Consider the following 22,024-nt stretch of genomic DNA (forward strand, 5'->3'; position numbering starts at 1 on the left):
TCCATTAACTTTGAAACACTATCAATAAAGCAATCAAGTTCGCATGGAAGGTTTATTCCTTAAGACCAAGCTACTTATTGCTCTTGGATTTCTGTTTAGTGTTTTCCCCCTCAATATTTACTTCATCTTTGTACAATAATCATTCTTTTGCTTTAACAAACAGGAATAATACCTCATCACAGCAGGAACAAGCAAAAGGAGAAGATATATTTTGAAGGAAAAAGCTATTATACAGACACACGAATCTTAGAGTAGCAAATAGAACATACACAAATACTGGCCACATACGTGTCTTCTTAAAAAATAAAGTGATCTTTTATTCCAAAATGCCATTCTGGTAAAGTGATACTTTAAAATATTTATCTAATTTACTTAGACTATCTCTGTGTGTGTGTGTGTGTGTGTATATATATATATACAGATATATAATGTTTTAAATGGATGACTCAGCTGATTATCTACTATTAACTACAAATTGTTATGGAAATCTTAGGTAAATTATTCACAAATTAATAGGAACATATTTAGTTTTTCAACTATAATGTATTACCCATTAACTGTAAGAGACAAAGCATCTATTTCATTTAAGTCCTTGCAGGTTCCTTATTATCACCAGATTAGATAATGTTGAAAGTGTTTACAACTAATAGATTTTAAATTATTAAAATTGTTAAAAGACTTATCAATCCAAAACCACAAGATCTTTAAATATTTTAAAATTTGACAGAAGACAAATAGCTCTAGCGAGTTAAAGGTGAAAGGCTATCTTGAATATAGCACAATTTCTCTCAGACGATCAAGAAGATTTATAGACCCAAGCTGCTATAGGATAGTAAGGAATAAGGTCTTTCTTGGAGGTGTCTGAGGTATACAAATCTTATTACTGTCATTTATTTTCCATCTCTTAAATTTAACTGCATTTATTTTTAAAGAACAAAATAATTTTTTATGCGCCTACCCAAAATGTATGCATAAAGAAAAAACTCTCTGTATAGTGCTTTTTAAACCGTACAAATCTCTCCAGTGCTCTTTATCTAGCTTTGCCTTTAGATAGTTAATAAAATTAATGGATACAAAAATTTAACCCTTCAAAAATTGGAATTTCTATTTTTTAAATAAGAACCATTTTTGCTGTGTAAATATTGAATTTTTGCAGTTGCTTTTGTTTGATCAAGAACACCATAGGACACAGTTTTACTTTGCATTTTCAATTAGGTCTATTACTTGAAAACTGCAACCTCTACTAACAGTACCTCGGAAACCAGGTATTTGAGAATTAACCTTGACTGAGAGATCTTACACTTGAACTTCAGCTTTTCTATGAGAAATATAACTTTCTTTAATAACTGGCAACTGAAGTAAACAGTTTCCAGACCTAATGATCTGCCCAAAAGACAGTATAGTCAGACATGTGTTCAGCTGCTGTGAATCACAGGATCATAGGATTGGAAGGAACCTTAAGAGGTCAACTTGTCCAGTCCCCTGCACTCATGGCAGGACTAAGTATTATCTAGACCATCCCTGACAGGGGTTTGTTTTACCTGCTCTTAAAAAATCTCCAATGATGGAGATTCAACAATCTTGGTAGGCAATTTGTTCCAGTGCTTAACCACCTTGACAGTTAGGAAGTTTTTCCTAATGTCCAACCTAAACTGCCCTTGCAGCAGTTTAAGCCCATTGCTTCTCGTCCTACCCTTGTCCATAGCTTAACAGAACATTTTTTCTCCCTCCTCCTTGTAACAACCTTTTTATGTACTTGAAAACTGTTATCATGTCCCCACTTAGTCTTCTCTTCTCTAAACTAAACAAACCCAATTTTTTCAATCTTCCCACAAAGGTCATGTTTTCTAGACCTTTAATTATTTTTGTTGCTCTTCTCTGGACTTTCTCCAATTTGTCTACATCTTTCCTGAAATGTGGCACCCAGAACTGGACACAATGCTCCAGTTGAGGCCTAATCATGTCTCACCAATCTATTCAAATATTTTGAGGGTGTCAACAAGCATGTGGACAAGGGTGATCCAGTTGGACTATCAAAAAGCTTTTGACAAGGTCCCCCACCAAAGGTTCTTCAACAAAGTAAGCAGGGTAGGAATAAATGGTCAGTTTTCACAATGGAAAGTGATAAGTAGCAGAGTCCCCCAAGGATCTGTACTGGGACCTGTGCTGATCAACATATTCATAAATGATCTGGAAAAGGAGGTGAACAGTGAGGTAGCAAAAATTCAAGGAAGTCTGAAGCTGAATGTGAAGAGTTACAAAGGGATCTCACAAAACTGGGTGACCAGGCAATAAACTGGCAGATGAATTCAGTGTAGACAAACGCAAAGTAATGCACATTGGAAACAATTCTAACTATACATATAAAATGACCGGGTTTAAATTAGCTGTTACCACTCAAGAAAGATCTTGGAATCCTTGTGGACAGTTCTCTAAAAACATCTGCTCAATGTGCAACAGCAGTCAAAAAAGCTAAGTGAATGTTAGGAATCAGGAGGAAAGGGATCAATAATTAGAGAAAATACAATAATGTCACTATATAAATACATCGTATGCCCAAACCTGGAGTACTGCATGCAGTTCTGGTTGTCTCATCTCAAAAATGATATATTAAAATTGGAAAAGGTACAGAGAGAAGGGCAACAAAAATTATTCAGGGTATGAAAGAGCTTATATAAAATGAGAGATTAAAAAGACTGGGGCTCTTTAGCTTGGAAAAGAGATGACCGAGATGATAGAGGTCTATAAAATCAAGAAAGGTGTGGAGAAAGTGAATAGGCAGTGTTATTTACCCCTTTACATAACACAAGAACCAGAGGACACTATGAAATTAATAGGCAGCAGGTTTAAAACAAACACAAGGATATACTTCTACTCATAATGCACAGTCCACCTGTGGAACTCATTGCCAGGGGATGTTGTGAAGGTCAAGAGTATAACTGGGTTCAAAAAAGAATTAGATAAGTTCATGGAGGATAGGTCCATTAATAGCCATTAGCCAGGATGGTCAGGGATGCAAACCCAAGCTCTGGGTGTCCCTAAACCTCTGAGTGGACGGATCACTTGATATTTGCCCTGTTCTGTTCATGCCCTTTGAAATACCTTGCACTGGCACTGTCAGAAGACAGGCTCTTGGGCTAGATGGACCATTGGTCTGACCCAGTACAGCCATTCTTTTGGTTTTATGTATTGCCCGCAGGGGGTCTTGCTATAGTACTATCCGTCTCCATGTCCCTACCATGAGTTGTGGTTTAAAAGCCACAGTAGAGCCATATTCCCCCTCTGGGCTGACTGAGCTCTTGAATGTTGATCTAGAGTGTATGATACAAGAGTTTAGCTGTTCACTCAGGCCTTTGCCTAAGGGAGCAGGTTTCAATGTGTTCAGTTTCAGATGCAATTTTGAGGGGACTTGCCTAGTTTTTGGTGTTTTAAATAAATTCACAAGTACCTAGAGAGGCCTGAATGGGCATTTTCTTTATACATCAAAAAATAAATATCTACCAAGCATTCTGTCTAATTCGTTTTACAGTGGAAATAAACCCACGATATTATGTGTATACAGTGATTAATTTGTGAGATTAGAGATAATGAAGCATTTAAGTACTCACAGTAACACGTTCCCCTGAGTGGATTTCCGAGGTACCTGTTTTCAGAGTCACAGCTGCAGAAATAAAAATGAACTGAATTACTATTAAACACATTTTATAATTTTTAATACAACATTAGAGTGAACATTTGTTTCCAAATATAAGGGGACAGTTTTATCTTATTAGAGGTGGGGATAAGTAAATGTTTAAGACATTTGATATAAGATAAATCCAAACAAATGCAACAGCACTGTCTTTAGCTATGTATTAAATTCACAAGTAATTTGAGATCTGGAATGTATATCTTGAGAAGTTAAGATGAGAGTTCAAAATCTTCAAAATTGTTACATCGTTCATTTTGTTTTGTGTATTTCCTTAGAAAACATGTTCTACAGCAGTAATATACTATACAGTTATTCTTTGTTAACATGCATAGTTTCAACCAAATAATTTATTTAAAAATTGGTTTATTGTTTTTGTTTTTTAATCAGTTTTAAAACAACACTGGCAGAGGCAAAATAAAGAAAATGCTATGGTGCCTTTCAAAATTCATATCTGCTATCTCTGCTCTAAATGACAGCTATCATCATTTCCTCTTCATGTCCTCCATAACACACTTCTTAGCATGGCAGCAATGGGGGGGGGAGGAGTGGCCATTTTTGGTGGGGTTACACACACTGTAGGGATATAGGATACAAATAATAAATGAGATTGTTCAAAAACCGTTTATGAATATTCTTTGTCATAACTTTTATGTTTATTCCACTGCTAATGTATAACCAACATCTACTCAGAGGTATGCACTCACGATCCAAATACATCTTGAGAAACAGACTTTTCTAGAAAAATACAGAACCCAAAGGACTACACTATGGCTTTAGGTTACAGCCCAGAGGAAGCAGTGGACACCCTTCAGCTGCACCATTCTGTCCAAGCTCCCGTTATGCTGAAGGGGTAAGAGTAATTTTCAAGACCCCTTTATGGGGTGCAGCATACTCCCCCATGTGTCCAGCTAGCTCTGCTAACCAGCAGAGAGAGCTACACAGAGGAAGAAGCCATGGTTTTACCTGCTCCCTGCCTCTAACCATCCATTTCCTGCCCACTTGCTCCCTGAGGGTAACATCTGTGGTGGAGCCCCTGCACTAGACTGAGCACCAGGAACCAAAACCCAAGAGCCCTAACCCAACCGTGAAAAGCTCCATTTCAACTCCCTGTTCTGCTGCGTGACTGTTCCATCCATGCCCAGTCTAGCCGTTAAGCAGCTGAAAATAAACAGTGCTCCTACTACCACTGCTCCAGAAGTCTCAATGTCTCTTTTGTTTCCTCTCACATGACCCCATTATACATGGAATGCCCTCCCCAAACCTGTCCTGCAAGTCATCTTCCTCATCTCATTCAAATTCCTCCTTGAAAATCACTTCTGCCATCTTGCCTGTGAGCAGTAGGGGAATAAAAAATGGAGCTGTCCAGATGGGTTCTTGCCTTACTACATAACCATGACCTCGTATTACTGTTACTCTTCCTCTTTTCTCTGTTTATCACTTTCACTTATGTTGCAGTTCAATTGTGAGGGGCAGGAACTATATTTTTGTTTGTGTTAGGTGCCAAACTCATTTTTGGAGCACTGAGAAAATCATAATTATTAATTATAATTTATAACAATAACAATAATGAAATGAGTAAAAACATGAAATAAAACCTAGGATTCCCTAGATATCTCTAAACAGATCCTCATGTTGCAATTAGCCTTTCAATGATTAATTTCTTGAGATAGTTACTTCCATTGCTAAATAAGATGGGGCAGTAGCTATTGTGTAGGTGACAAGGCATATCAATGCCAGAAGTTGAAAAATATCCCTGTCCTATTTATAAAATAAGTTGTTCTCTTCAGCTTTATAACTCTTCTGAAATATCCTACAGAATTTCATAGTGATGAAATGAATAAGATAAGAAATTACTCTAAAAACCTACATAATTTAATAGAAAATTATAACCTTTCTCTTGGTTTTATGAACCGTTCCACAGAATTCTATAGCAGAGTTATAATTTTCTATTAAATTTTATAGGATGGTTCAGAAAACCAGGAGAAAGGTTATCATTATCTATTAATTTCTATAGAACTTTTTCCCTATGGGAAGGTCTGGATCACTCAGTTATTGTCACTTTTTGTTTTTCATTGTTTTGTGCTCTTCAAGAAACTTGGTTGCAACAGAATGTTGCATTAGATTTATTTTATTTATGAGCAATATTGAAAAACTGCTTAACTTGGATGTCATATCTAGCAATTTGTTGAATCTGGAGTATACTCTAATTATAACAGCTTAACTCCTATGAGAAAAACAATTTAAGTTTTAATTTTCTCAAGTCTGTTTTGCTGTTGATCTCCTTAATAGTTCTCCAACGTAATATTTGGTTGTTATTGTGCTCATTTTATTCAAAAATGGGGAAAAATACCACTGAGTCTTTGTTACAACATCATAGAAGAAAATAAGCATCAATGGCATTTACAACATAACTTGATTCTCCCATGGAATTAACACAGCTTTTCAGAGTTTTGTTTGTTTGTCATTTATACTTTCCAACCAGCTTCATGTACAAAGGGAGAAGAGAATAGCACCCATTACCCTGAAAGAACTGTTGCAAATTACAGTTTAATGGCAAATGTCTTATTCTATATAGCTAAAAACTTCCTAAAATTAGCACTCCAGTAAAAGTATTATGCTAGACACAGCATTCCAAAGTTGTTATTTTTTGTTCATCTACTCAGTAATCTCAGCACTTATTAAGTGCATATATATTGTATTACACACAAAACAAATGTTAAAACATTATTCATGTCGCAAAGTCAAGCACTGAGAAGTTAGGAAATGCCAGAATTAAGGTGGATTGTGCAACCTTGATTCAGCCCCCTTGTGAAGTCATTATGATTTGATTGCACAATCAGATACAGGCCCGCCGACAGGGGGGCAAAAGAGTGCTTAGTCCTGCTGTGGAGACAGTGTTTCTGTGGAAGAGACGGCCCAGACTGCACTAGCAGTGAGGTTCCCCCACTGAGAGCTATGCTGAAATCGCTGAGAGCTGGGTGAAACCTCAAGAGACCAACTCAGTGGTCACAGTGGCAGCAGAAGGTGACTGCGCAGGGTCATTGGCAACAGAGTGGTGGAGTGAACGGTGGCACAACAAACAGCAGTGGCCAGAGCGAACAGGGAGCAGCTGGAGGAACAAGCAAGGTGCCTTCTTGCCCCCCACCAGGGAGGTGTACTCATGTGAAAGCACCTCTGAACTCTGAGTCTCCACTGATCAAGGACAACACCAGTGAGTAGGGTGCGGTGGAGGGAAAAGTGAGGGGCACATTAAACAAACATTTGTTTGTTGGACTCTATTTTAGTGACTTTGCTGCAGAATGCTAGATTTGTGACTGGGAATGGAAATTTATATAAATATTTTTCCTACTAGGCCAAGATTTTTAAAAAGCATTATTTGCCAAGGTTGTCATCTCACATCGTTGCTATCTTGAGAGGTCATTATGTTGGGGAGTTTCTGTACTAAACATTTTTATTATTATAATTAATTTTTACATAAGAATGGTCATACTGGGTCAGACCAATGGTTCATATAGCCCAGTATCCTGTCTTCTGACAGTAGTCAAGGCCAGGTGCATCAGAGGGAATGAACAGAACAGGTAATCATCAAGTGATCCATCCCCTGTTGCCCAGTCCCAGCTTCTGGCAAACAGGCTAGGGACACTCAGAGCATGGTGTTGCATCCCTCTCCATCCTGGCTAATAGCCACTGATGGACCTATTCTCTAGGAATTTATCTACTTCTTTTTTTAATCCTGTTATAGTTTTGGTCTTCACAGCATCCCCTGGCAAAGAGTTCCACGGGTTGAATTTATGTTGTGTGAAGAAGTACTTCCTTTTGCTTTTTTAAAACCTGCTGCCTACTAATTTCATTGGGTGACTGCTAGTTCTTGTGCTATGTGAAGGATTAAATAACATTTCCTTATTCACTTTCTTCACACTAGTCAAGATTTTATAGACCTCTATCATATCCACCCTTAGTCGTTTCTTTTCTAAGCTGAAAATTCCCAGTCATTTTAATTTCTCCTCTTGTTTCATATCCCTAATCATTTTAGTTGCCCATCTCTGTACCTTTTCCAATTCCAATATATCTTTTTTGGGATGGGGTGACCAGATCTGCACACAGTATTCAAGGTGTGCACGTACCATGGATTTATATAGAGGCAATATGATATTTTCTATCTTATTATCTATTCCTTTCTTAATGATTCCCAACATTCTGTTTGCTTTTTTGACTGCCGTTGCACATTGAGTGGATGCTTTCAGAGAACTATACACAATGACTCCAAGATCTCCTTCTTGAGTGTTAACAGCTAATTCAGACTCCATCATTTTGTATGTATAGTTGAGATTGTTTTCCAATGTGCATTACTTTGCATTTATCAACATTGAATTTCATCTGCTATTTTGTTGCCCAGTCCCTCAGTTTTGTGAGATCCCTTTGTAACTCTTCGCAGTCTGCCTGGGACTTAACTATCTTAATAGTTTTGTATCATCTACAAATTTTGCCACCTCACTGTTTACCCATTTTTCCAGATCATTTATGAATAAGTTGAACAGTAATAGTCCCAGTACCGACCCCTCAGGGATACCACTATTTATCTCTCTTCATTCTGAAAACTGTTAATTTATTCCTACCCTTTGTTTTCCATCATTTAACCAGTTACTGATCCATGAGAGGACTTCCCTCTTATCCCATGATGGCTTACTTTTCAAAAGTCAATTTAAATTAAATACATTTTTTTTTAAATTATATTTTTTTAGAAATCTAGACCTGTTATGTGTTTTGGTGTAACTTGCATTAGCCTTATGTTAAATTTGCATTATCCTAACAAAACATTTACTTTATTTATCTCTCTCATTGGCCCTGACACCCCCTCCCCCGTAAATTTGAATGCCCCCCCTAATTCCAATTCCTGGGAAACCACTGCTCAGGCATTAAAAGCGGCTCCCTCCTGCTCCCTGCCTGGGCTCCTGCCCACCAGGGAGAGCAGCAGAATTGGCTGGGGGCGGGGGTAGGTGCAGCAGGAGGACAAAGCAGGTAACATGGGGCAGGGAGAGCACGGTGACCCTGGGCTGGGCAAGGGGGGGGACAACACATGACCTGCCCTTTAGATCATGCCCCAGTTGTATATGGGGCACCCTCAGTGAAGGGGGCAGAACAGGGTGGGAAGAGGTGGGGTGGGGGTGGGGCATTGGGGGAAGGGCCTAGGACTGAGCCTGGGTGGGGTTGAGCACGCCCCAGGAAATCTGGAATTCGGCGCCTCTGCTCCTAGGTGCATACGGGGCAGTACCGGTGGCAGCAAAGGCAGCTGGGCGGGTATGTGGAAGCCCTGGCCGTGCCGGCAGCTCGCTGGGCACCAGCTGGGACCCATTGACTCTTCTGCCCTAGGGCCCAGAATTGCTGTCGGCAGGCCTGATCAGCTATATTTTCCATATTCCATCAGTGACCAGGCTGGACCTGCTCTGGCAATGAATCTGGGATGTGTAGTGAAAGAGACGGTTGTCTATAGAACCTCTTCCTCATTTGTTGAAAAAATTTCTTCATGTGGCATCACACTGACACCCAGATGGTTAATCAGACCCGCTACATAGACCTCTGCCACTAGACGTAACATAGTAACTGATAGCAATAGTAGGGTGTCATCCTCTATGTGGACTAGCTCTAGAAAGGGATGAGAGACACGGCTTGCCAGTTGGTTTCAGTAAATTGCTGAGAGCAGGGAGAATGGTGAGATTCAGGAATCATGGGTTTCATTCCAGACTCTGGAGGGAACTGTGCTCTAGTGGGCACAGATTCTTCTACCTGTTTCCCCAAGCTCAATCCTTTCTGTACCATCTCCTGTCCCTGTCCTGATTCTTTCTTACCCCTGGCACCTCGTCCACACAGTCCTGATCTCTGTTACTCAAGCTTCTCTTCCTAGTCCCAATCTCTCTCTGCTCACCCAATCCTAGTCTCCCCTTCAGAGTCCCAGTACCCACCTCCCTCCAACTCTCAGTCACTCTGCCTGTCCACATCCAGTCCCAGTCTCCTTGCCCTGACACTTCTAGTCCCACAGCTACTCACCCAATCTCTCTCCCTCCACTCTCTCCCCAGCTCCTTATCCCAGTCTCCCCCTATTTGGTTTCTTGGTGCAGTCTCTGCCGAGCTAATCCCAGGTATTTCCCAACATCCCAGTCAGATGTTTCCCCTTCCCTCCAACTCCATTCCCCCTCACGCTAGTTCTTAGTCCCAGTCTCCTTGTCCAGACAGTCTGCATCCTTCCCACACATCATCATCTGCTCTCATTGCTAGCCAACTGATTCTCAGGTTTCTCCTCCCTTTTCCCTCCCCAACTCCCATCCCGGTGTCTTTGACTATCCAGTTTCCACCTCCTCTATGTCCCCAGTTCATGGTCCCAGTCTCCTTGCTTAATCAGTAGAAGACTCCCCCAACTCCCAGTCACAGTTTCTCTCCTCACGTCCAGTCCCCATCACACCAGACTACTTATCCCTATCTACTCCTTTCCCTTCCCTGGCTCTGGCTTTTGTCCACTCTGCATTCAAATCATACAGCTTCCTCCTCTACACAGCCTCTGTGCCAGGAGGAGGATCACAGAGAGTGTGGGAGTAACAGATTCCCTCCTCGCAGCTCCAGTACTTGGCCCTTTTTCGGCCTGGAGAAGCTGCGAACAGGCATTCCAGGCAAAGTCCAGCTTAACCCCTATAGCTCTGTGTTCGAGCATACTCAGTCACTTGGGTAGGATGTGAGAGAGAATGGGGCAAACTCAGTTGCTCTCTGTGGAAGGCTCAAATGCAGTCTGGTCAGAATAGAGCTGTGAGAGGCTCAAGAATGCTCAGTTTGGATAGAATCTTCAAGAGTTTAGTGGCTAAAAAATAAAGGAGTTTCCACTGAGCATGACAGAAATACCATTTTTCTAAAACTGTTGTGGCCAAATCTTTGCAGATTTTTATGGGGATGGCATAAGGCACATCCCTGACACAAAGCCCATGCTTTGTCAAATGTCAAGTTTTTGCTCCAAAGCATGAAGGTGCTAGAGATATTCAAAGAAAAAGTCTTAATTTTTAACACAGGTACACCAACGTATTTTTCCCTGGCTTCATTTTTTGGAAATTGCTGAACCATTTTGGCTCAAATTTTCCCACAAAATTCAGCCGGAGGCAGATATCTGGCATAGAAAATTTATCTCACTTAAAGTCTGACAAAAAATTATAAGCAACTGAAAACAGGGTCTTTATCATGGGAAGTGTCAGGCAACCTTAACAACAGAATCATAGGACTGGAAAGAACCTCAAGAGATCATCTAGTTCAGTCCCCTGGATTCACGGCAAGAGTATTATCTAGACCATCCCTGACAGGGGGTTGTCTTACCTGCTTTTAAAAATCACCACTGATGGAGATTCCACAACCTCCAGAGGCAATGTGTTCCAGTGCTTATCCACCTTGACAGTTAGGAAGTTTTTCCTAATGTCTAACCTAAACAACCCTTGCTGCAGTTTAAGACCATTGCTTCTTGTCCTATCCTCAGAGGTTAAGGAGAATAATTTTTCTGCTTCCCCATTGTAACTTTTTATGTACCTGAAAGCTGTTATGTCCCCTCTCAGTCTTCTCTTCTCCAAACTAAACAAACCCAATTTTTTCAATCTTCCCACGTAGGTCATGTTTTCTAGACCTTTAATCGTTTTTGTTGCTTTTCTCTGGACTTTCTCCAATTTGTCTACATCTTTCCTGAAATATGGCACCCAGAACTGGATGCAATACTCCAGCTGAGACCTAATCATCATGGAGTAGAGCGGAAGAGTTACTTCTTGTGTCTTTCTCACAAAACTCCTACTAATACATCCCAGAATGATGTTTGCTTTTTCGACAACAGTGTTACACTATTGACTCGTATTTAGCTTGTGAACTACTAGGGCCCCCAGATCCATTTTGCAGTACTGCTTCCTAGGCAGTAATTTCCCATTTTGTATGTGTGCAACTGATTGTTCCTTCCTAAGTGGACTACTTTGCATTTGTCCTTGTTGACTTTTTTACTTCAAATCATTTCTCCAGTTTGTCCAGATCATTTTGAATTTTAACCCCTATCCTCCAAAGCACTTGCAACCCTTCCCAGCTTGGTTTTGTCCACAAACTTTATAAGTGTACTCTCTCTAAATCATTGATGGGAGATATTAAACAGAACTGTACCCGGAGGGACCCCATTCGAGATGGCTGTGAACCACTGATAACTGTGACTGTGAACCACTGATGATTACTCTCCAGGAATGGTTTTCAACCTTACAGTAGTTCCATCTAGGTTGTATTTCTCTAGTTTGTTTATAAGTCATCCATGCAAGACGGTATCAAAAGCCTTACTATAGTCAAGATTTACCATGTCTACTGCCTCCTCCCATCCACAAGGCTTGTACCCTGTCAAAGAAAGCTATTAGTTGGTTTGGAATGATTTGTTCTTGACAAATCCATGACTGTTCTTCTCACCTTATTATCTTCTACCTGTTTGCAAATTGATTGCACATTGATTGATTTTAGGTGGTGTTACAGACATGCCTATAATAAAAATTCTCCACTCTCATTGAAAAGCCCGTGGATGGATTTCAATGAATGAAATCTCCACAAGGATCCCTCCACTAAACTCCACACTAACCATTTCAGCAGAAGAAATGTTTCCCCACCACCCCTCAACCCCTAAAGAAAACATCTTGCCCTCAGAGCTGCAATCTTCTGGCTCTGCTATGGCCTCTCCTCCTGGCTCCACGATAGCATTAGATCTATGGGAGAGGGAAGGTCTACAGAAAATATACCACCAGACTGTGTTAACTTTTCTGCATAAACTCAATGGGGACAGACAAAGATGATGTGTTTGTCCAGCCTCCAGCCCCAACCCCAGTCTACAATCTCTTCTAGTTTCCTAAAACAGATACTGGAACCATGGAGGGCTCCCCTCAATACATCGATCTGGGGCTGATGATTACAGGCAATAATAGTACTTTTTACTAATCTACTTGACCTTTCATCCAAAGATTGCAAAGCACTTTAAGTAACTTGATTTCTCACAGTAGTCTCATAGCTTGAACATAGGCATATACAATTACACCCAGTTTTGGGAATGTCTTTAAGTTGGTAACTTTAAAAAGAAGAGTTAAGGCACAATGCTCTATTTATTTTCTTTTAAAAATGGAGCATTTTAAAGAATCTGCTTTTCTTTCCCTGTCATTAAGGTTGTTCAACATTGCCTATTACAGTAGCAAGACTATATATTGTGTAACAGGTATAATTACATGACACAAGTTATTGTGAGATAACAGGACATTTTTGATTGCTCTGTCCCTTAGATGTTTCAATGATAGAATTAGTTTATTACAAGTTAGGCAATATTCAGAAAATACTGAATATTTTTATATCGGAATACAAATGTCCTCAGTTTTACAAAACAAAAAGGAAAAAATTTTGGACTATTCAGCTTACACAGATTGTAAATTCCTTGATCTGAATCTATGAGACTTAACGCTTTATAAAAAAAATATAACAATATAAACCTTCTTAAATCTGAACAGTCTTGAAAGTTTCAAGATTCATATATAAGGTTGCCCACTTTAGGAATCATGTAATGATTTAAATTTTCACAACTTTGAAGTATTCTGACTACAATGCCTGTCCAAACGCATGTTTTTGTATTGTACTGTTTTTATTATCTGTTGTTTCAGTCTATGACTCTAAAAGTAAGCACTTTACATCTAGGAACCTGCTATTTGTTTGGTAAGACTCTGTACTGAACTGTTTGGTGTTTACCTATAAAACTACACAAATAATAACTTCTACCGTGAAATGAAGAGGTATTTAACTGTACAGGATTCCTTCAAAAATGTAATCATGAAAAATAATTCTGTGACAAAGCAAATGTATTATTTCTAACAGGAAACTAATCAAAGTTTATTGAATTCCAGATCAGTAAAGCATAATCTATCTGTACTGATCAATGGAAAATACTTTTTTTGGAATTCTCTTTTTTCTTCAAATAATCTTTCTTATCAGATTTGTGATAATGATCTTCTTTTTACTAATCCATGCTGCCTATCTTTAATTAAATCTAGTATTTCCACATGACAAATTATCCTGTCCTTGATTATGGATTCCTCACTCCCCAAGCATGCAGATCTTTTATTATTACAGTAGCACCTATAAGGCTCATTGTGCTAGCCATCTCTCACAAGCATATAGTGAGAGATAATCACCCTGAATAATTTATAACCTAAATATGCAAGACAGACAAGGGGTGAGAGAGGAAACACAAAGTGAAGTGGCTTTCCCAATGTCACAGAGCAGGTCAGACACAAAAGCAGGCACAGAACCCAGGTCTCCCCATTCAGTGGCTTGTCTATCAGATCAAATTGCCTTCCACAGGCATGTAGTTGACTAGATCTTCCCAGATTCTCATCCCAAGGATGTCATACAACACAACTTTGATGTAAATAAAAATAAATATCTAAACCAAAAAAAAGTGCACATAACTTGAAAATATCCATACAATCTGTCTAAAGCAACCTAAATATCAATACTTAGAGAGTTGTTGAAAAAAAGAGTGAATTATAAGGAAGAATTTGACTGCATTTTTAGTACTTAATGTTTTGCAATTTAATCTCACATAAGTATCCATTTCTGTCTCTAAGACCCATTAACTCCTGCAAACAGCTATAGAATTGACCTTCAACACTCCTGAAGGAAATATGACAATGCAATTTTACAGTTAGCCATTTTAGCTGTTCTGGCATAATGCATGAAGAACTGATGTAATGCCTGTAATATAAAACCAAGCTAAGCAATGCACTGTACAGCAACAAAATATTTTGATATACTTCCTTCTTTTTTGCCTATTTTCAGTTGAAAGAAACTGCTTAAATGTAAAGATTTGCAGCACTGTAAAAAATGAATTAAATAGTTTTTTTTTTTAAGTAACCTGCATTTATTTTTTTTCATAATACATACTCTAGCTTCCAGTTCAGTTCTGCCTAGTAGTTTGATACTCTTCATACTGTCCTATTAAGCATGTGTATTGCTTTTTATAAGTCAAGAAATATGGTTTCAATTACAAAAGCCCTATTCACTGAATTAATTCTATCATTATAGTACTTTAGTTATTACAGTAATTGTTTTGTACTTTTCAAAAAATCCAATATATTGTTTTGAATAGTATCTACTTTCAAATGCACTTACAGTATTTGGTTATACTTGAAACATATTGTATATTTCAAATCTTTGAAGAAGCAATTACATTAGATACTTTATATATACTATAGGACTATGATCATTTGCTTTAAGTGGTAATAATGAATTATCAGTACTACTCTGGCATGTTTCCAAAGATACATCTCCTATTTTCAAGGACAAAGAAAAGAATGTTTTAAACAGATTACTTACAAAATCTATGGTTTGGTCATTGACCTTTTGATGGCCTGCTATTTCCAGTTATTTTCTAACCCTTTCAATTCATTTTGTGGTTAGGTATCACATTTGCTATTTTTGTTCTAACCTGTTATTTTGGTTCTTTCCAAGTTTCAAGTTGTGGTGTACCTATTAAGCTTAAAAGGGCATGAACTTAGGAAGCCCCCAATGCGAACCTACTTCAATGCATCCTCTGTGTTAAAGGTCAGAACCAAATATGGACCTTATGTTTTAGCTTATCACATCAGACTAGGTGAAAGGGGAGGATGGATAGCTCAGTGGTTTGAGCATTGGCTTGCTAAACCCAGGGTTGTGAGTTCAATCCTTGAGGGGGCCACTTAGGGATCCGGGTCAAAATCAGTACTTGGTCCTGCTAGTGAAGGCAGGACTCAATGACCTTTCAAGGTCCCTTCCAGTTCTAGGAGATGGGATATCTCCATTTAAAAAAAAAAAAAAAGTCCCACACATATGCATAGTAACTTTGCTCTAGCTCAAAATATAGAATGTGGCCTGTAGGTCCCTTGCATTACAGTCAAAATATACTCTAATATAAACCTATTATAATAAAACAAATAAGCAAACCTATAAGAAAAGATGTGCAAGCAAGCAGGCTAGCATTAGATGTATCTCATGTACCTGTTATGTACATCAGTTCATTGACAGCACACTTTTGTGGTTGAATAATGTACCTGTAGTCAGAATTTCCCCTTAAACTCTATTTTCAGCTCCCCAAATACTTGGGGTTTTCCATTGGGCTGTTTATCTATGCAAAGTTCATAGGCCTCAAGCCTTATGCTAACTTGCTGAAGCTGATGTCTCACAGGATACAGGCCTGTAGGTTTCTTACATTACTGCAGAATATAATGCAAAGCAATGAATATAATAAAGGCAAGCTAGCCCACTGGGCTACATTGTTTTAATTTATGAAAGCACCTATCATATTGTCTCTAGGCACTTGATGGTTCAAATATAATCTTTTATTAAGCTGCACTAAGCAGTGTACTGTGTCTATCCTGTGTCCTATCATAAGCATGCTTCTACGCATATATTGATTGAATATCCAAAAAAAGTTGCATGACCACTGAAGACATTCAAGTATTGCACCCTTTCAAGGAGTATAACCTAATAAAAACATGCAAGTAAAGAGTCAGAATTTATTGCCTGTTTCCCAGCAACAAAAGGTGCACTGTCATGTTACTCCTACTCTTCATACAATATAAGCTATGATTAATTTTACAATAGTGGCTTCTAAGATATTTTGGATCAATAATAATGGTTGAAATACAGGAGTACTTGTGGCACCTTAGAGACTAACAAATTTATTAGAGCATAAGCTTTCGTGGACTACAGCCCACAATGACTTCCTTGTGCAGAGGACCAGCACAAATTCTATGCACCATGCAAGTCCCAGTTAAGAAGTGCACGTGAGTTGTACTGGCCCTCTACACAAAGGTGAATTTCACCCAACTTGAATTAATACAGGATTTCTGAGGGGCTTCTGGATTTGCCCACAGACTGATAGGAATGAATGAAATGTCCTGAGATCAGCTTATGCAGCACCAAGAGAACACAGATATACTGAAGTAACCTGTGCAAGATAGTGCATAGGTGCATTCCCATATACGGGCCCATTTCACTCATTTTGTGAACCTTACACAAAAATGCCACATATCTCAAATGCCCATACATAGTGAGTTCTGTACCCTAATTTGACATTGGCACCTTTGGGCGGCATTTGCAAGTTAAGTTCTCTCTGAGACTTTCAGCTGGACTCAGACAGTTGAAGAAAATAGACAAGACATTTTTGTGGGGCCCAAGTGAAAGAATCCATTTGAGCCTGATTTCCCCTCTACTCACTCGTGGAAACTGTATATCTTCAGCCTAGGTGATCCATAAGCATCACCCCTTGCAGCAACAACCCTCACCACCATCTTCCCCATATCTGACAGAACCGAAAACCAAACTAGATTTACATCCTCATGAACAAGCTTTTTAAGGTCCTAGGATTTTCTTGGGGAAGAATCCTGACCAGGGTGGTGACCTTGTTCCATAGTTCCACCTGACCCATGATTAATGAAGGGCTGGTGACCCATATGAGAAGACTTGCAACTGCAGCGTGGTAAACCCTTCATTCAAATGAATCCCACTGCCACAAATCAGGATTTGGGGGCACGATATCATAAGTGTGGCTGGTCTTTCCTCTAGCCACGGCTGTGTTTAATCCAAAACCTTGTAGTGAAGATGGGAGATGTAGGTCACATCCTCCTCAGAGAGAATATTTTTTACCCAACTGTCTTCCAGACTGAAGCAGTTTCTGTGACTCTATCAAACCATTATTAGATGTTCAAAATACATGGTGCAAGGTCTTGTTAACTGTATTAGATGTTGAGTCCTCATTCCATATCTCAGTCATGGCTCTCAAATTCCTAGGCCACTTTTAACTCTAAATTAACTTTCTTGGACTGCTCCTGTAGAAACCTAGGGAAGGTAGGATCCTCCCCAGTGGAGTCAATGCCACAGTGTTTCTCAGTAGTAGAACAGTATTTGGCATCACATGATTCAGACAGATGAGACGTCTGGTTCTTCTGAGTCCAAACAGCAGCCTTCATAAGACTGATCCCTGCTTCCCCACCCATACAGCTTGAATTGAAGCATCATCGGTGTTCCAAGAAGCACTGACACTGCCTGTACGAGAGCCCTGAGTTTAAGAGGTAGTGGGACACTACCACACTGAGAACACTGACTCTCTGGGTATAACCACTGGCTTCAATAGAAAAAGTGCTGTGACTGCACAGAAAGATCCTACCTTTGCCAATGCACAGTGACTGGGCCAGATCAATGAGCATGTATTGATACCTAGACTCATTGACCACACCTCTGCTTCAAACACATGACTTCAAGTGGAGAAAATCCAGAGGTCTTGATTTAAAACTGCCTAGATTTTGGAGCTTTGAAAGAAATGCACTGATGATCTACTGGCACTCTCGAAATGTCTTCTGCATCAGCCTCTTGTATGGACTCTAATAAGCTGGTGCTCACTACCACTCAAATTCTTATGCCCCTACAGTATCAAGAAATCAATGCTTGAGGAAGCCCTCAGCTTCACCTGTAATAGTGCAGGATAGGGAACTGCCTCACTGGGTTTATCAGAGGTGAAGTAGGGTCTGTACCAATGCATGAATTGTTGGCACTGAGTCCTGGCACTCAGGGGTGTTTACACTTGTCAGCTCTCTAAGCCAGCCTCATTACTGGAGCTTCCCTGGTGAGCCTCAAGGAGGACTTAGAGGTGATTCCTCTTTTATCAACACTCAGGATAACAGGCAGAGGTACTGAGTGTCTAGTGAAGAGTCTGAGCGTTGGCTGTAGTGATACAGTAATCTGCTGGGATTTCTTTGTCGACTGTTGTCAGCAAAAAACTGTCTGAGTCATTGAGAGGAAAGCATTTACACTCATCTGGAGATCTTAATACTACAGCCAGTAGCGAGCCTGGCTCACATTCCACTTTGCTTTCACATCTTCAAAGATCAAGTTTACAAGCTTGAGTTCTACCAGCATCACACTAAGAAGCTAAGAATGTAAGTGTGAAAATTCTGTTCAGATGGTATATTTGGTGAACAACCATTTCTGTACACCTAGTTCACAGACATATTATAAGTCTTAACCAATTAATGTCTGTGAAGAGCTTTGACAGTCTCAGACAGAAGATGTTACATAATGGCTAAATATTATTGTTTTTTTCCTAATTCCTTAATCTGTATTTCTCTACGCTGAAGCCAGTAAACTAATAACCTACTCATGTGTACGCTACTGCTGTATCTGAAAGTCTCTTAACTGTATTACCATCATACTCTATGGATCTCTACCTTTTGCATCCATATTTAATTTTGTCACCTCTTTGTTTTATTTTTGATTCTATGAACAAACAAATTGGTCCTAATTCAAAATATGGAAGCACCTACCTATTCACCTCTCTATATTCTAAGATGTTTCCAGTACAAGCAACCTCTGGTTTAGATATTCAAGACAGTTCTTTATATCCCTCAAGCTAACCTGAAATTACCAGGATTTATAGTTTCAGCTGAGACTTTTTAATAAAAGGGGAGGGGAAGATTTATTTGTGACTTCTTGTAAGTGCATATAATTATGTCCTACAAGCTGTTTTTTTTCCAGTAGATGAACTTGTCTCCTATTCACTTAATTCACTAAAAAGGCCTAGACCAGCAAGTCTTTCTTATATAGGCCAATTTCACTTACCCGTAATAAAATAAAAGATTGTAGCTATGTATACAGAATATCCATTTCCAGTTTTTCTTTATGCCGTTCAAATGCAATTCCTCCAGGAAGGCAAAGGATAAACAACATTACAAAGCTTTTAAATACTTTTTGAAGTTGCAATATTTCAAACACAAAGTAGTTGTTTTTCTTTGTGCAACAGAAAATAACTAAAGTAGGTGAGAAAAGAGCTCTGTGTTAGATAAATATATAATTCAGTTAAACTTGATAAGTGATAAAAAAGACTGCAAGTTCTTATTAATTCTTTGGCATTCTATAACCTCATCTTTGTAACAGGAACAAAACTAACTGTGTCCATCATTGGGAACAATCTGAGTAAAAAATAGTTCAAGTGAGACTTTATGAATTAGAGAACAAATTGACTTCACCTGCCAGTGGTTTGTTATCATTCATTTCTAATCCAATATCCCATGTCCCACTGCATTTCTTTAGAAAAAGGAATTGCCTTACTTGTCAGTTTCCTTTCTCCATGAATGAAATGTCAGCTGATCTTGTAACATATATTTTGGGTCTACTGTCAGTGATGGACAGAAGCTGTTATACGTGTCAAGGCAACAGGACAAGCCTTGGAAAAGGGGACATGCTCACCAACTTCCTATCATAGAGTTTGTTCTAAAACAACAAATATGACAAATTAAGAAAATACTCATCTCTCACATTTTTGACCCAGGGAGAGAAAACTCCAACTCTGCAGATAAAATGTAGCAGTTACAATCTAGCAAATAGAGGTTTTAAATGACCGCCAAAGTCATTACTAAATTCAATCAGCTACCTACACCAAACGGTGCAGCAGATCAGGACATCCCATAGATGGAGAGCAGAAACAGACAAGTCAGCAATTTTTGCTCCTTCGAGTGAGCCATCACTTGTAACAAGTGACTAGCACTGAAAAAGTCAGGGAGTAAAGCAGATCAGAATAAAAACAAGAGAAACAGGTAACTGTGGCACCACTGCATGAAATAGTCTTCTGCCAAATACTGAATCTGCAAGTGCCCTGAGATCAAGTTTGTAGTGCTGTGTGTGTAATTACGCACTAGGCTACTACTTTACAAATGGCTTCTATGTAAACCTTCTCTGCCCTGGAATTGAGACTAATCTAGTGGAATATGCTTATAATTGCTCTGAGGTTGAAAGTTGCTTGCCTTTGTATAGCTCTTTGATGCTACTTTAGAGCTCAGTGAAAGTGGTTTCATTTCAAGTCTCTTTCCCTTGCATTTAGGGGTGTGTGACCGAAAGCACCCCGGTATTTACACCCTATGCACTACTGTAATAATCTTTGTACAAAATATGCCTAGTGAGGTACCATCTTAAAACTAATAACTTGCTGGTCAATATCATTATGGTGAAATGTATGTAGTAACATTATATGTAAAGTTATGAATTCCCCTGTATGATGCTGTTAGCACATGTTCAAACCCACACAGCCCTGACTAGGCAAAAGTTGTTAAAACAGGTTTATCCTAGATAAAGGAATGTGGGTTTACCTCAATTTACATATAACTAGTAAACAGGGTCCTTGAGACAGCAAAGGGGGGAAATGGCAGGAGACAAGGCAAATCTGCCTTGCAGCATACACATGGGAGAAGAAAGAGCATGGAGACACCTCATGTTGCCACCTTTACTGTTTGAATAAACTTTGCTTTGAGAGGTAAACCTGAGAAGAATCCACTTCAAAGGGTAATTGAACTATAAAAGTGAGAGGCAAAAACACCCAAAGTATCTCTCCCTCTCTCACCTCAGACGACAAAGGAACCAACCCTTTTCCTTTGGGGGCAGATTCTGACCTGAAAGTTAGGTCAGCAATTCTGCTAGGAATCTGCGGTAAGGATTTTACCTTGAACCAAATCTAGCTTGTCAAGTATTACCTACTAGAAAGCATTGTTTCTTTATTTCTCTTGTAACCATTTCTGACTTAAATGCCTTATACTTGTACTCACTTAAAATCTCTTTGTAGTTAAATAAACTTGTTTAATTTTTATTCTAAACTAACAAACTGAACTGTTTGGTAACTCCACTTAAAGTAGCAAACTGTAGCTTATTAACCCTGTGACGGGTTGTGGATCACAGAAACCCCCTTGGGAGCTGCCACCCGATGTGCAAAGACTACCCCTGCTTCTGTTTTCCCTGCCAGCTCAGGACTCCAGCACCCTGTCTTGCTGAGCCAGACACTCCCGTCTGGCTCCAGACACAGACCCAGGGTCTGAATCACTTGTCCCAAAGCTGCAAGTTTACCTGAAAACAGCTCGCAGTAGCGTGCTTGTCTTTAGCACTCAGATGCCCAACTCCCAATGGGGTCTAAACCCAGATAAATCCGTTTTACCCTGCATAAAGCTTATGCAGGGCAAACTCATAAATTGTTCGCCCTCTATAACACTGATAGAGAGATATGCACAGTTGTTTGCTCCCCCAGGTATTAATACATACTCTGAGTAAATTACTAAATAAAAAGTGATTTTATTAAATACAGACAGTAGGATTTAAGTGGTTCAAAGTAGTAACAGACAGAACAAAGTAAGTCACCAAGCAAAATAAAATAAAATGCGCAAATCTATGCCTAATCAAACTAAATACAGATAATCTCACCCTCAGAGATGTTTCAGTAAGTTTTTCTCAGACTGGACA

At 39.2% G+C, this 22,024-nt stretch overlaps 1 protein-coding gene across 3 annotated transcripts in view; it reads right to left on the reverse strand.

Annotated features, from left to right (window-relative positions):
• ATRNL1 (attractin like 1) overlaps window positions 1-22,024 on the reverse strand; it is a 1,006,335-nt gene that overhangs the window by 541,521 nt on the left and 442,790 nt on the right. For all 3 annotated transcript variants that reach the window (XM_034775239.1, XM_034775240.1, XM_034775241.1), the window contains exon 21: window positions 3,609-3,661. In XM_034775239.1, coding sequence (XP_034631130.1) covers window positions 3,609-3,661 — 53 coding nt within the window. The remainder of the gene's footprint in view (window positions 1-3,608; window positions 3,662-22,024) is intronic.

The sequence above is a fragment of the Trachemys scripta genome, chromosome 7 (assembly GCF_013100865.1).
Source record: "Trachemys scripta elegans isolate TJP31775 chromosome 7, CAS_Tse_1.0, whole genome shotgun sequence".
In the NCBI taxonomy this organism is placed as follows: Eukaryota; Metazoa; Chordata; order Testudines; family Emydidae; genus Trachemys; species Trachemys scripta.